The following is a 16,932-nucleotide window of genomic DNA, read 5'->3' on the forward strand; positions in this document are numbered from 1 at the left end:
CTTGTTTATTATACTTAAGCCTGATTCTCTTGATTATTGAACCCATGCCAGCAAGTGCTTATCTTTTAGAATTCTGCAATGCTGACCAGGCTGACAGCCGGAAAAACTCACCTGCCTGCTGACCTGCTTTGATCTCTTCTTACTAACTGGTTGCTTCTCTGTGACCTCCCTCACCAGTCAGCCTTCCGTCCTTACCTTCCAGTCAACCACTTGGAATTGTATGATTTACTAGCGCAATGCGGCTTCTGCTCATTTCTGAATCTGCCTCCATGTGATCCATATTCCAAAACTCACTTGATTCCAGGGTGTCCCAAATTGTCCTTAACTCCCTCATCACACATTCCATATACCTGCTCCATGATCTTCATGCTCATCCTGAGAGCAGCATGCCCTCTGACTGAATTCAGTGATGATCTCTGCTCAGTCCCACTGATCTCAATACAGGTCTGGTGAGCTGTGGTATTCTTGAGTACAACTATTACCTGGTAACCAGTAACTCAGGAGGCTCAAACAGAAAACTGGCCAATGAGATTTGCCTCAGAGGGCCACCAGAACACAGTGATCATTGATAAATACTGAAGAAAGAAGACATCTGGAATATTTACTGAACATCTAGAATGGTGCCTGGTACATGAGGGGGATTCAAAAAGATTTTGGCAAGTTATGTATGGTATCTTTTAAATAACAAATTGTAAATGTTTGGAGCTATGATTGGATAATGTCAGCTCCTTCTGGTTAAAGAATCTATCTGATTCATATTGATATCCCCAGGGCCCAGCACAGTGCCTGGTATATAGTAGGTTGATAGATATTTGTTGAATTAAAATGACTTTGTTGAAAAGAGTATGTCAAATGTACTTCCAGAAGATGTCTAATTTCCCAGGAGTCTAGATGCGGTAGGACATCTTAAACATCCAGACAAAACTATCAGATTGGTTGGACCCCTAAATCTACAATATTCTTGAAGGACTAGAGCTTGTGAATCTACCGAATGGGTATGAACCACAACAAGGGAAGAATAGGAACTCTTCAGTGACCTAATGTACATTCCTCTCCTGCCGGGAGCCTCTGCACTTTCAGGTTTGGCCTGGGATGCAAGACATCCTTCTGGATAGCTACTTACTCATAAGCAAAAATAGGAAGCTGGGTTTGGCCATGCATCTCTTATGTCTGACACATGGATGAGCATGAAACAGCCAGCTATGGGCCCTCTAATGGAGCCCAACACAGTTGCCAAAACAGCTGGATGGCAAAGGGCCAAGAATGTAACGCTCTTAGTGAATGGTGTAAGGCTAAGCGGTTTAGGACGCTTAGTTTTTTGTTATAGTTGAAGCTATCCAGAAATGTAGGGAACACTATACTTAGGTCATTCAAGGGTGCAAGATTTTCAAACTATATTAGAATGTGTTAGCACTCATTTTGCATAAACTATAAAGCATCCATTTTTAAAATACTCGTAGCAATCAATGCTTTTAATTGAGCTGAAAAAACATATAGAGATAGAGAAATGTTTAGTCCGAGCTATGGTTCCTGACAGTCATCTTCACAGATAAATTTCCACAATGGATGTTTCAATTAAGACAGTAATATTTATTGAAAGGTAAGCCATAAATGCATAGCCACGTGAAACAGTATAGAACAGAAGTAATTTATACTGCAGCTGGTGTACTGCATTTGAGCCCTGCTTTGATTTTATCAGCATTTGTCAATTAATCAACGTGAACCTTGTAAAACATGTTCTCTTATTAGTGGAAACAAGCAATTGCTTGCAGACTTTGAAGGAAAGGTCATTTAATAATTTGCTAATTGTGCAAAGATAGATTTAAATTTAAAAAGAAAGGCAAACTCCCATTACCACGTGCATAAACGCGACTTTAAGTTTAACCTTGCTCACTTAAATGTGGTCCATGGTTCCATTTTTGTTTTCATTTTTAACTGAATAGCAGAGAAAGATTAAGACCAAAAAAAGTAACCTCCGGATTTTAAATTTATTTTAAGAAACTTTTTGTTGTCACCTTTCCCATTTCAAAGGAGTTGCAAGCCTTGAGGCTATGGTTCTCAACGAATCAATTGCATTTTCTTGGCAAAAAAAAAAGAAAAAAGACAAAGCAAAAGAAATAGAAAAGAGCAGCACAAAAGAGCCATACAGTGGCAATGTTCTGTCTCCTTTCGGTTTTGTTTATTTGCCTCACCTCATCCTTCACCCTGCTAGATGAGATGTCAGCCCCAGCTTCTGATGGCTGGTTCATTTTAAGTTCAGTGAGAAAGAAGCTGAGTCAAGTTCTCCCGGGCAAGCCCCACACCAGCACCCTGGCCGACGCCCCCCACCACCCAGAAAGTGCTTCAACTTCCCGCGTCACCAAGTGCTCCGTGGTCACCCACGGGGACGCCACCACGTTTAAAATGGGGAACATACCTCGGAGAGCAATTTCTACACCAGGGTCTGCAGGGCTAAATCGAGAAATCCGCACCATCTTAGAAGTGTCTGTGACACCGAAGATGAGCTCCCACGCCTTGAGGCCTTTGTAAGAGAAAGAATTTTGTACGGAGTTTACAGAGACGACATCTGTGGAATGGAGATGGGTCTTGCCAGACCCGGTCTGGGCAAACTGCTTTGCTGCACAGCTCCTTTTATAAGAGCTACGAGGCCCAGGTTGCTCTCTGCCTGCTCAAACTGGCTTATCAATCCATTCCATTCCGTTCTGTTCTCCTTCTAAATAAGTCATTATTTCAGGCACATTTCCCTAAGCAGATGCAAACACTCTTCCTGTGTGAGATTCCCTTGGGCGAATTAGGCTTCTTGGAAAAGGGTCAAGGAGCAATCAAACAAAATACCTACTGAGAAACAAGCCTGTGGCTTTAGGGGATGCTGTCCGTCACACAGGCCAGGAGTCAAATTTTAGATACTGCTCGGCCGCAATCTTGAGCGTGATAGGGCCGGTGATGGGGAGCACAGTCCGGCTATCTGCAGCCGAAGTTTCTTTTTTGGTCATAAGCAATAGGTTTATTTTTTTGCCCCAGCTTTACTGAGGTAGAACTGGCAGAAACAATTGTATACATTTAACGTGTACATACAGTGGTAGACAGATAGAGAGAGAGACAGTGAAATGATGACCGCAATAAAGTTAGTTAACAAATCCATCACCTCACATAGTTACCTTTCTTTGTGTCTGGCGAGAAGGGCTTATGTCTTAAGGAAACAAAACTGATAGTCATAAGACAATGGAAAAATTTCCTTGTCTTAATATTTCTAATTAAATGCTGCTAATCAAATTCCAATTTCTTAATTAAACTAATAAAAACTTTTAGAAGGGAAAAAGTTATCATTAAATTGCTATCTTCGGTTCTCATCATCTTATCTAACAAATGTGGGCTATTTCTGAAATAAATACTCTTTACATCTCTTTTTTCTTTGAGTCAGAGGGAGAAAAGTACCTCTGATGTTCTTTTAATATTTGCTTTTATTTACTTCACCTTCAGTTAGCTCACTTCCATATATCAAGATTCTTCTCCAAACAGGAGAGACAAGAGGCACATGCAAAGGGGGGCAGGCAGGTGGCCCACCTTCAAGAAACAGAAGAGCTGCTCCCGGGCAAGAGTTACTTCCACCTAAAACACACATACCATATTACGAAGCCACAGGGAAAAATGAATGGAGGTGGATGGCAGGTTTTCATTTGTTTCCCTGACATTCTGTAAATAAGTGTGTGTGTTTCAGTTCAAACGGTTCCATTATCTTGGAGGTCTTAACCATTTGTAATAGTTTCTGAAGTGTTCAGAGCCTGTGCTCGAGGAGTATTATCGGCATTCAATGTAGTCATGCTACCTGAAGCAGGTTTACAACTCTGTTCGTGGTTATCTTTGATCATCTCCATTTGAAAGTAAGTTCAGCCTCGTGAGGTGGCTGAAGCATCCTCTGATGTTTCAGTTTGTTGGTCAGCGCCCCCCAAATTCCCCGAACATCTGGCTCTGCTGGGCACCCTCACACTCTTCACATGAAACTACAATTGGCAAGGTCAAGGTAGGGGGGTGGAAATGGTGGCCAGCGGTGCTAAACTAAGAAACATGTTTAAAAAAGGGCAGCCTTGGGCGCCTGGGTGGCTCAGTTGGTTAAGCGACTGCCTTCGGCTCAGGTCATGATCCTGGAGTCCCGAGATCGAGTCCCACATCGGGCTCCCTGCTCAGCAGGGGGTCTGCTTCTCCCTCTGCCCTCTTCTCTCTCGTGCTCTCTGTCTCTCATTCTCTCTCTAATAAATAAACAAAATCTTTAAAAAAAAAAAAAAAAAGGGCAGCCTTGTTTGAAAATGTACCCGGGATTTTGGTTGTCTTCGGGTGTGATGAGGCCAGCATTTTAGGAGATGCTTGCCAATGAAAAGACAGTCTGCTATGTCCAGTTCCCAAGAGGAGGGGGGCGTGCAGTGCCGAGACGGCCTGGAGGCACTGGGGTCAGCTGGAATCAGAGGCGATAAGGGGGGAACATGGCAACTAACTTGTTTGTGGTTTCTGCAGGAAAGGCAAAGCAAGGCAAGGCAAGAGGTTTAGGATTGGCTAGTTTGCATAATTTCAGTGGGTTCTGTGGTATGCAGTTGGTTCCTAGCTGTCCAGTACCTGGCCCTGAGGTGATTTAAGGCAGGGGGATAATATTCTGGACTGCAAGAGCCTGATAAAAGGAGGCGGGTGGGGGCATAGACTCAGGATTGCTTGACGTCAAAGGGTGTTCCTAGGCCAAGTGAATTAGCTAACCCTGCAAGGAGAGTGCCTCCCCCAGGATCTGCGAGGCCCTAAGATGTCCAAGTATCATAAAATACAGACAATGAAAAACAATCTTGTTGGAAACACTGCCATAAGAAGCATAAAAACAACGTTCCTCAGACTCCACCGTGCAGAGAGATCTCCAGGGTATTCTGTTAAACTACATGCTGATTCATTAGATCAGGTGGGGTTTGAGACTTTGCATTTCCAATAAACTCCCTGGTGCTGCTGGGACAACACTTTGAGAACTTAGGGATAAGAATATCACTGTAAGTCTCCTCTTGGGTCACCTTCTGCAGGGAAAAGGGAAGGACTTAACATTTACTGAACCCTGCTGTGCACCAGATACTGCTGGGCACTGAATATTCAGACTTCATCTTGTTTCACTTGGACAACACCCTCGGCTAGTAGGAAAAATTATCCCAATTTTATAGGAAAGAACTGAGGCTCCGGGTGATTAAGTCACCTGCATTGGGTCACTTAGCTAAAAGTAAGAAGTTATAAATGTATCTGACCTAAAAACTCTTTTTTTTTTTTTGGTCCCACTACAACATCAGTACAGACGGTACCACTCTGATGGAAAATAAAAAGTCTCGGCTGATAAAGGCTTCATGAAGTATAAATTCCATGGAGTTGAATCATGGGGCACTTACAACGTGACTTTTGAAAAGAAGGGAAATTCTAAATGGTGTTCATTATCTCAGGACCAGAAATAAATGGTGCTGACTAAATAACTTATATTTTATTATGGCCATTCGAGAAACACTGGAAATGGGACTCCCTCTGAAACTAGTGTTTTTATTTTAAGAAGTGATGCGTGAAAATGGTAAGATATATACAACAGAAGTTACTCCTCCTCCCACGTGCCCTTAGTTCTACGGCTCAGAGAGAACTATTGTTAGGTTTGTGTAGCCTTCTAGAGATTCTGGACAAATAATAAGATTCTATGCAAATAACTCCCTTTTTCATACAAATTCATTCAGACAGTCATTTTAAGGCACTGGGGGGGAAAGCAGTAAATAAAACACACAGAAGCCCTCATGTACCTTACATTCCAGTAGGGAATACAGATCATAAACAAACAAGTAAAATAATTATATGGTATGTCAAATAGGGCTAATCCTAATGGAGCAAAAGCGGGAGAGGGGATGCTTGTGATTATCAATGCAGTGGTTAAGGACGACCTCACTGAAACGGTGATATCGCAGTAAAGACACGAAGGGGATCCTTCTGTTCCACGCTGACTTTTCCCTGGTACGTGTTAAAGCTCTCACCGTATCAGAATGGAACAGGTCTACCTCGTTCTCTTTAGTGGCTCCACAGTATGCCACTGTTGGCATACAGGAATGTTCTAGATTAATCCCGTTGTGTAATTTGTTAAGATGATCAGTCAGTGGTCATAAAAAGATTGGGGAACATGGCATCGAACCTGATGAAGTAGAAAGGGATTTCATTCAGCTGGGTGTGAGAAGCTGTGGCTGTCAGTCAGTCCCAGTGTGCCACTCGCCCTGCATGCTCATGGTATCACTGAGTATTCCCCCCTTTCCTGCCTCATCTTAGTCTGTGCCACTGTCCACCAGGCAGTAGAAGTTCCTCTAGCGGGGGGGTCAGGGTGACATCCTGTTTGCAATTTTCCTCAATGCCAGGCTACCTGGAGTCCTTGCAGAGTCAAAGAAAAACTCTGTCCCTCCAGGTGACAAGCTTTATACATCCCCCACAAAGGAAGCAGAAGCAAACATTTAGGGAGCAGTTAACCCTCTGGGCTCTGAAGGCAATCTTCCCCTTTAGGAGAAAGCATATAAGCTTCCCTAAAACAAAAACAAACAAAATCCTTACCTTCCAGTAATACTTATTTATGTGGATGCAGATGTTTAACTCTGGGCCGTATGACTGAACAGATTCCACATTTAATGAAAGATTAATTTATTCATTTAATTATTATCTGAGGCAGTACCTGGATTATGTCAGCACTCTGCCAAGCTCTGTAGGACGAATACATATCAGTGCAATATGGCTCCTCCCCCTGTCACCTTCTAGCCTTTTAGCAAAGACAGGACAAGAAAAAAACAAAACAACACAACCAAACACAACACACCAGGATTGTGGTAAGTGGTGCCAAAGGCAATACAACAAGGATTAAAATAAAGGAGAGACTGCTCTGACCCAGGGCCCCTCAAAGACCCTTCAGAGAGGAATCTGAGCCGAGATACAAAACAGGTAAAGTGGAACAAGGGGACTCTGGGACTGGGTGTGTGTGTGTGTGGATACGTGTGAGTGGAAGGTGAGCAAAGGCCCCGGTGAGGGGGAGTACATATGCCGCATGGGACCGTGAAGTGGCTGTGTAGAGCTTAACCCCGAATGTGGGGTGTGCTTGTGGATGAAGGGCAAGTTGCTTGGAGTGTGAACAGCAGATGGTCCTAAGGCCCCTACTTCGTTATTAGATGTGGGATAAATAATAGTTTTGAAAGAGATCCAAAAAGGCACCATCAGTTTCTTCCTTTTTTTTTTTTTTTTTTGGTGTATGGGAGCAAGGGAGGGTTGTACACTTTGGTTTTACAACCTCTATTTCTAATGCCAGTAATTTTTAAAACCTACTTCATACTTCTCAAAATAATGTATGCCTATAGTTTAAAAAAGCACATAGTATTATTATGGTACTATAAGGCCTATAACTAAAAACAACCATCCCTTCTGTCACCTGTCCCCACCACCCCTTTCCTGCTCCTCTGAGGAGACGTTTTTTGGTTTGCTTTATTATGAAGGAGAGTTATTTGCCAGAGTGAGCTCGCTATTAACAGGTAAGGCTTTTGCCCACCCAGTTAGTTACTCTCGGTTTGATAAATCTATGCACTTGTCCAGAGGAGAGAGACTAACCGGTAACTAACCCGTCCCTCCCGACAAAGAGGGTGAATCCTGCCATAGGAGAAAAAACTACTTTTAACTTCCAATTCTGATATTTGATTCCATATTTTTAAAATGTATACATACTGATATTTCTCAAGTCACCATTTTTAGAGATTATCTTCTGTCTCACTAGGAGGCAAAGAAAAATTTAGCATCCTTGTACCATCACCACCTCCCAACAAGCTTCCTCCCACATCTCTCCAGTATGTTAAAGTAGCAATCTGGGGTTGAATCAAAATTCTGTTTAGATTGTTATGACTATACAATAATTATTTACTATCAAGCCACATAGTGTAAGAAAACACTTCCTATCTTGTGCAATATTTAGTTTTTCCTTTCCTTTTTTTTGGTCCATCTATTAATAACTGCTCCTGAACTTTCCAAATGAACTATAAAAACCCTATTAAAACCATTTTTTTTCCCCATGATCAATGCCATCAGTTAATCTGTCACATCTATTCTTCCCTGGAGGAGCCTCCCATTGAGTTGTCTGGTCTAGCGGTTTCCCAGGCCAGCGCCCACCTGTTGTCCTGGGGCTTCTTTTTAACACCATCTTGCGAAATCCCTGCGCCTCTCGCCTGTGTTGGGTCCCCCGTTTCCTGGATCCCATGGCTTCCTCTTTCTTGGATTACATCCTCATTTTTGTAGAGCACATTCTCTAGTAGCTTCCTGAGAAAAGGTACATGGGAGGTAAATTCGTTGAGACCTTCCTTGAGCAACTGAAAATGTCTTAATTCTACTCTCATGCTTGCTAGTTAAGCTTGTCATTAAATCCTAAGTAAAAAGTCATCCCCCTCAGCCTTCTGAGGGCCAGACTGTCTTCTAGCTTCCAGTGTGGTGCTTGAGGAGTCTGATGTCATTGGCATTCCTGATCTTTTATATATGACCTGTTTTATTTCTCTGGAAGGTTTTAGAATCTTCTTTGTAATCCCTGGTGTTCTGAAGCCTCATACTACAGAATCTCAATGAGGATCTTTTCTTATCCATTGTTCTGGACCCTTCAAATCTGGATATTCCTATTGTTCCATTTTGGAAATTTTTCTTGTATTATTTTTTAATAATTGTCTCCTCACTATGAACATAGGTTTCCAGTCTCATGAATTTTTCCTGGGTTTTATATATTTATTATGTATTCTACTCTGGTCTAGTTTGTTTATCCAGAGAATTTTAGGTTACCCAAAATCAACTACTAACCACCTGACAACTGCTTTCAGGGAGGATGTTGCCCAAAACATTTTAACTCTCCATTTTTTTCAAGGGATCATTGTGCAAAGTGAGTTGAACTCTAAGAATTTATCTTTATAGTGTCTCATTATTATCTTGGCTCTAGAAGTTTGGACCAATAATCAACCTGAGGCAGATGCCACATCAATTTCTTAGTACACAGGAAGGAAGGAAAGAAGGGAGGGAGGAAGGGATGACAGGAGGGAGGGAGGGAGGGAAGGGGGAAGGAGAGATGGAGGGATAGAGTGGGGAAGGAAATAAAATAGAGAAACAGACATCAAGAAAGGGATTTTAAAAAATAGTGAGATGACTGGCCCAAATAACTACCTTAAGAAAAGCTGTAATTTTATTAAATAAGAGAAGAGACTGCAGAAAGTCATCTGACTTTAAGATAACTAAACAATGATCACTCACTTGGAAGGCATTCAAGTAATGAAATCACTAAATGTTTACCGTGAAACTCCATTCATTCATTCAACATGTACCCAAAATTCATATAAAAAACACCATTATCCAGCAAAAACAATCCAGATAAAAATTTTCACAATTACATGCCCAGAGTATCTTCCATGTATGTTCTTGTCCTTTTACTGTCCTGAAAAGTATCCATTTTTGGTTTCAGAATGCATGCATACATGTACGCACTAGTGTATATTGTATATATTCTTTTACCTCATTCCCTAAATAAATTTAAGTCCACTTGCTGGTTATCCTTTTAATATATTTTTATTTTTCCTTAGTACATTTCTTACAAATTTGCCTACCTGAAATTATGTAATTCTTTCTATACTATGCCGTAACTCAATTATGGGCCAATAACTTTTTTAAAAAGTAAGTATGTTGTCAACAACAATGCTTCTAATGCAGCTGTGATCAAATCTTTGAGCTTGAGAAGATGAAAGACTTTGTAGTCAGACTGACCTTGTTTTAAGTCCTAACTCTTCCACTTACTGAGTGTATGATCTTCAGAAAGCTAACAATCTCCCCAGTAGGAAAAACAGACATAATATTATCTGCAGGTTTTTATGAGGATTAAATCACATAATGCATATAAAGAGCCTGACACAGTCTAGGTGCCCAATAAATAAAAGCTATTAAAATCAGAACATAAGAAGACACCTTTAACTCTCTAGAAGTACATCTTTTCTAAGTAGTTTTCAGTTCTGTTCTTAGGCACCACATCACTGGTAAGCTGGTCCATTGGAAGCAACTTGTGAGTTACTGAGGAGAGATGGGGATAAGTTCTTATAGGCAATTAGGGAAAGCAATATGAAAGTGGGGGAAAAGAGGGAGCCTGAAAAAAAAATTAAAGAAAATATGTGACTCTGGACCTTAACCTTTTGGGGACACTGTTCATTTAATAGCAAAATTGGGAGGCTGGATGAAGTTCCTCCAGATATTAATGATAAAGAGTTCTAAGGTTAGGTAATTTTGGAATATGTGTTCATCTCCCCCATTCAAGGTACCAGTTTGGTTTTGTTCTACCTGGTGTATTACAAACTTATTTGCCCACAGATCATCACCACTTTTTTTTCCAGGTACTACTTATTAACATATTTTGGAAAGGACAATGAGTTGACCTGCAGCTTCCCATTCTATAATGTTTCTCTGAGTTTTATGACCTCAGCTAAATGTTCTGGATAAGGAGAATATAATGTGTCAGAGGTTTCATTTATTGATGATTTCTCCTACAGCAGCACATAACTTTTATGGGAGAAAGTCTATCATCATGATTTCAAGGAAATTTCAAATATATATTCTGATGATTGGGACTTACCAAGGAAAGTCTTACTATCTCGTCTCATCTGCATGGAACCATCAATAGCGCTGATCACCAGCGCACTGACTGAACCACTGCCGATTCAGTGGATTTGATTTGGGGACGAAGACAGATTACTGGGACACATCTGGCAATGTTGGCAATCAGTGAATGAAATGAATCAACAGGGTAGTGATGGACTGGCTGCTCATGATCAACAGGACCTGGATGGACAATGACTGTGGGACAAATGAATCTTTAGGCAGGACAGGACTACTTCGTGATACCAGAAGACTCAAATGGGCATTTCACGGGCATAATTCTTAATGCTATAATTACAAATTAAACTGTTAAAATGATTTGTTACTAAAACACTTTTACGGGGCACCTGGGTGACTCAGTCATTAGGGGTCTGCCTTTGGCTCAGGTCACGGTCCCAGGGTCCTGGAATCGAGCCCCGCATCGGGCTCCCTGCTCAGCAGGAAGCCTGCTTCTCCCTCTCCCACTCCCCTTGCTTGTGTTCCCTCTCTCCCTGTGTTTCTCTCTGTCAGATAAATAAAAACTTTAAAAAAAACCCAAAAAACAAAAAACAACACTTTCACTTCTTCTCTCAACCTACCAACATTACTTTTATCTGAAAGGAAAGGGCTGTGTTATATGTTGCTGGGAATAAAAGGATATATAGCAGGAAAGAGGCCAAAGAACCTACCAAAAAAGTATCCGGGAGCCAGATGCTCTGTCAGTAACTTTCCATGTAGCCTTCAATAAGTCTTTGTTTTCTTACTTGTAAAAATAACTATCCTCAAGGAGCTTATAGCTAAGTTGATTCTATTTACAAATTTGGGATTTTTCATTTAATGCCTTCTTACATTACAAAATCATTCTTAATTTATCTACATAGCAGAGATAAAAGTGAATGAATATTTTGATGTTCTTTAATTAATTACATGAAATAAACCCCCCTCCTTCATCTTAATTACAGGAATTCCAACATAACCTGTTGCTATGTTTTCCCTTTTTTCTCCTGATATGTCTCTTTCCCCTCAAGGCTGCTAAGGTTTTAAAGTGTTCTAATTATTTCTATCTTTTCTTTAAATACTCTGCCTCAAAAGCATACTTTTCCTCCTTCTCAAAAGGAAATTTATCAAAAAACAACATTGTAGGATCCAGAGAATGAGTGTGTTGGTAGTAAGGTGGCCAATCATCCTGGTTCGTGTGGGACTGATGGGTTTCCCACTGTGTAGGGCTCTCCGGGCTAAAACTGGGACAGTCTCTGGCAAACCATAACAGTGGGTAACCTTGGTTTGTAATCTGAGCAAGGACTGGATGCCCGCATCAGAAAGTCGCAATTTTAATCCCCCTATTAGAAGTTCTCTTCTTTCATTGCCAAACAGCTGTAGTAAGCAATCAGACACCAGATGGATGAATGAATTTAATGGCCTTCAAGTTTCCTTTACACCATTGGTTCTCAATTCTGGCTTCTTTCTAGAATCATCTGGTTAAGCTTTTTAAAATGATATTATTCCCTGACTTGGTCTGAAGGTGAGTCCCAATCATCAGAATATATATTTGAAATTCCCCAGCTGATTCTAAGGTTACCGTGGGCTAAACAACACTACTTTGCATACATTCTGAGATTCCTACTATAGGTCTAATAAGAGCCACTCAAAGCAAGGAAAAATCTACTTTATGGCCTCTGACTTTTTAAATATTACATGCATGTTTCCATTTCACAGTTCTAACAAATGAGAACCCACAAACTGACTTTACATTTATTCACTTAAGGATCATGATACATAAGTTTCTGTCTTGTCATATTTTCATTCTGACCATCAATCACCACCATCTATTGACTTTTTGTGTGTGTGTGCACAAGAAGCTGTATTGGGCACTGTGGGGCCACAAAGGTTTAAAACTCAAGTTCTCTGCCTTCAGGGAGCTCACCGTGTGACACATGAAAGGTGACTAAATGATGGAGCCAATGACCTCAAGAGGAGATCAAAGAGGAAACGGCTATGGCCTGAGACAGTTGGGAAATCTGCACTGGGCAGTGGTAAGTAGGGCTTAAACCAGGCCTTGAGGACTGAGTGGAATTCCAGTTAGAACCAAGAAAGGCATCCCCAGTAGGGAGAAAAACACTTTTGGGGTAGGTAAGAAGCAAATATCAATGTAATAAAAGTAAAATAAACTAATGAAAACATAAATACACATTCTACACAATGCAAACCATATCTAGGGAGGCACGTAGCTCAGTATAAGGCCAACTGTTGTGCAAGGGGGTCATAATCACCCGGTCATTTTTTTGGTGATGACCACCCATGACACTGAAAATGAGAACTGGACTGGTGGATGAAATAGCTGGTTCGGGACAGGCATAAAGACAAGCTTGGGGAACAAGCCACCAAACAGCAGTAGTGGAAGTCCGTTCCCTCTCTCATGCTAGGCCCACTGAAGAGACCTAACTGCCCAGACATCAAGGCAAATGCTCCAGCAGTTACAATCGAACTCATGCCAAAGTTACACATTAGTTGTCATGTTATATGATGATCAATCATTGATTTTCAATTACTTTTATAATGCAATGGTCTTTTCTCTGGATTTCAGGATTAAAGCACTACTGTTCCATTTGTCTTTGCCTCCTAAAATAGTTAATTTTCCTATTTATTCCAATGTCTGGTCTTCATGCGAGATGTTAACTAAATGTCAATGAATGATCTGGGTATGCATCATCTCAGGAAGTCAGTTGGCAAAATTAACATTTAGAAGTAGGCACCACTGGTTATTTCACACATTATTAACTTATATTACAATTCAAATAAGCTTACAGCTGGCAAAAAAAAAAAATCTCTTCTGTAAAGTGATCTTAAACATAATAGGCTTAATCAGAGATAAATTAAATTAGGCAGCCATGCATACTACAGCATATTAATTCTGAGTAGTTATTAAATACATTTTCTGTTATCAGTGGTGTGAACAACATTATATGCAAACAGATTCTTCAAGAGGGTAGCGAATGAAGTTTATGTCTGGGAGGCTACGTGCCTGACATTTTCCCATACTTTCTTATACTGTTAAATAATCTTTCCTGCTAATTGTGGCACTAGGTTTAGTTCCCATAAACAAGTCAAATTTACTCCCAGACAATTAAGCAAAAGAACAGCAAACAAAACTGCCAGGGTGATTTTGGGTTTTTCCAAAGGGAACTTTTCTACCTTTCTACGGCAATTTTTAAAAGAAGGCAGTAGTGAGGGACAGCTGGAGTAAAACTGTCCAAAGTATAAGGCAATGAATATTCATCACGTTAAAAAATGATGCATCTCATTGTGTGTTTTGGGTCACCTGTGTTGCCTGAGAAGATCCAAAGAAGGAAATTATTAAGGTTCAATGCTATTTTGTAAATAAGCCTACCATTCTTCTCTTTTTCCTTAAATGGTTGCAATGCAAGCCATCAACTAGCGCTCAGATTCTATAAGCTAGCATACAGTGCTTTTGTGAAAGAAAATAAAAAGATACACCTAAGCCTTTATATACACACATACACACGCACACCCTCCCTTGATCGAATTCTGCCATATTATCTTGTTCTTTTATTAATCAATAAGGCCCTTTAATTTCTGCATCCAGAAGCAATGCAAGTAACTAGGCATGACCACCCTCCCACCCCCAAGTCGGAGAACAGCATTTGACACTCTTTGCACTTTGCACATTTAAAACTCAATGTAAGGTGACAAGAACATTAAGCTGCCCAGTGAGCAAAATGTGAAACTAATCACTATCTGTTCTTATCCGTGGGTACAATAATTGGCAAATTAAAGTGCCTGAGAATAGTTGGCCCACTTGCATCAAAAAACATCACTTTAAAACGGCTAATGAAGATGAATGCATGCAGCCAGCTTTACTGACAACTCCTCCAAACACCAGCAGACTGAAAAGGCAACATTACAGCACCCATTTAATTTACTGTAAAGTACACAACATGTAGACTTTTTGTTATTTAAAGGAGCAAAATCCAAACCCCTTCAATATGTTTTATAAACATCCTGGTGGAATTAAGGCTGGTACTTACTCCTCAAGCCCCAGTGCTTTTCTTTTTATGCTAGAAAACTGCAATCAACTTGCCTACTAAAATGTTGAGTTTGTACCTTTATAACAGCTAGATTCAAATAAATATAAATGCCACAAAAAAAGGAAACAACTTAGTTTTAGTAACCTTGCTACTGTCCATCCATCCATCCATTTATCCATTCATGTGACATGTACTGAATACCTACTTTGTCCTAGGCACTTCTTGATATTTGGCACAAAGAGATGAATGACTTCTCCTTAGGGAGCTTGTCAGCCACTGGAGGAAGGCAGGCTGCACGCAAACAGACAGCGAAGAGGGACGACACGTTGTTGTGGAAATACTTCCAGAGCACCTCACTCCCCTTAGAGGCTTTGGAGAGGAGAAGACTCTTGAGCTGAATCCTCAGATGTTACTGAAGGCATAAAATGGAGAATTTTTGAGGCTGAGAAACTTGAGAAAAATCTTCTGAGCTGAAAGAACAGCATGGGCAAAATCAACACCAAGGTCATGGTCTGCTTGAAGGAAAGAAATTGCCTCCAGAATATATGACGGAAATAAATGCAGGAGGCAGGAGATCAACGGATGAGGAGGAGGAGAGGAAGGCAAGGGTGAGAATACAAAGGGCACTGGAAGCGTGTGTCAAGGAATTTGGGTTTAATTCTACAGGTAGCTGTTTGCAAATCACGGGCCAGGCAACCCTGGAGCCCTAGGGAGGGAGGGGGTCGGACGGGGAGGGCGTGGAGGGAAGGGGAGGCCAGGGAGTCAGGGCTCTGTGTCCTGCATCTCTCCTTGAAGCAGGACAGCTTTGCTCGTATCTGTCTTATATTGGGCCATCTTAACTTTTCAAATAACTTTTAAAATTTGAACTAGTTTTAGATCTACAGAAAAGTTGCCAAGAGAGTACAGAGGGTTCCTGTAAACGCCTCACCTAGTGTCCCCTAATACTAACCTTTTATATTACTGTGGCACATTTGTCATGACCAAGACACCAACGCTGGTACACTGCTATTAGCTAAACTCCAGCCTACATTCCTATCCCACCAGTTTTTCCACTAATGTACTTTCTCTGCTCCAGCTGATCCAGGCCAAGACCCCACGTTGCGTTTCATCATCATGTCTCTTTATCCCTTTTGATGTGTAACAGTTTCTCAGTTTTTCCTCATTACTCATGACCTTGACAGTCTCAAGAAATGTTAGCCAGTTATTTCAGAGGAAGTCCCTCACTTTGGGTTTGTCTGCTGTTTTCCACACGACCAGACTAGGGTTATGGGTTTGGGGAGGAATACCGCAGAGATAAGGTATATTTTCCATCGTGTCATAGCAGGAGGCATATGGTATCAACAAAACTTACCACTTGTGATGCTAACCTTGATGACTAGTGTTTACCAGGATTCTCCTCTGGAAAGTTACTGTTTCTCTTCTTCACAAATTCTCTTACTGGGAGTCAGTCACTAAGTTCAGCTCCCATTGAAGGATGAGAGTAAACTTTACTTCCTGGAGGGAGCCAACTGTCTATGTTAGGTGGTTATTTTATAAGGAAGATCTGTCCCTTCCATTCCAGTTATTAATTTGTTCAATCATTTATTTATATTAGGATGAACTCATGTATCTTCATTTTATACTTTCAACTGTAATCCAATACCACTTTATCTATTTTGTTGCTCAAATTGTTCAAGCCTTGGCCACTGGGAACTTTTTTAGGTCGGCTCTTATATCCCTTTGACGTGCCCCCATTCTTCTGTTTTTTGAGTGCTTTATTGCTTTAGGGAATACCAATTGCTCCAGGTTTATATTCTATTTTTACTGCCTCAGCCCTAGAACCAGCCACTTTCTCCAAATATTCCTAGATCCTTTTACGGGAGCATGATGTTTAGAAACCAGTGTTTGGGCACTGGTGTGCTAGCTGCTACTGGGGTAGCTCTGCCCCCAGGCCCTGGCAGCAGGAAGAGCTAGAGAACGTATGTAGGCATTCAAGCCCAGGTATACACACACAACCACAATTGTTCCTATACTTGCCCATCTGTATATATATATTAGGCTACACGTGAGTTCATATTTGACATGTCCAACCCTAATCCAGCACTAAGGGGTTCATTTCAGCCTTCCCTCCTTGCTTATCTGAAAATGCCCTGGCAGGGAGAAACCTGGTTCTCACCATCCATTTACTGTTGTTCAACTCCAGGATTTGAACATTCTTTTTTTTTTTTTTTTAAGATTTTATTTATTT

General features: G+C 40.9%; 1 protein-coding gene across 5 annotated transcripts in view; it reads right to left on the reverse strand.

The window, feature by feature from the left end:
- The window catches only part of ENOX1 (ecto-NOX disulfide-thiol exchanger 1), a 551,749-nt gene that overhangs the window by 244,426 nt on the left and 290,391 nt on the right, over positions 1-16,932 (reverse strand). For 2 of the 5 annotated variants that reach the window (XM_035003320.1, XM_035003319.1), the window contains 3 exons: positions 14,911-15,117; positions 8,179-8,325; positions 2,417-2,521 (listed from right to left, as the gene is read on the reverse strand). The exons of 1 other annotated variant lie outside the window; for it this stretch is intronic. In XM_035003320.1, the coding sequence (XP_034859211.1) occupies positions 2,417-2,521; positions 8,179-8,266 (193 nt within the window). In that variant the 5' untranslated portion in view covers positions 8,267-8,325; positions 14,911-15,117. The remainder of the gene's footprint in view (positions 1-2,416; positions 2,522-8,178; positions 8,326-14,910; positions 15,118-16,932) is intronic. 2 more of the 5 variants (XM_035003321.1, XM_035003322.1) reach the window with 2 other exon arrangements.

Source organism: Mirounga leonina, unplaced genomic scaffold, assembly GCF_011800145.1.
Source record: "Mirounga leonina isolate KUSES-001 unplaced genomic scaffold, KU_Mleo_1.0 Mir_127, whole genome shotgun sequence".
NCBI classification, from domain to species: domain Eukaryota; kingdom Metazoa; phylum Chordata; class Mammalia; order Carnivora; family Phocidae; genus Mirounga; species Mirounga leonina.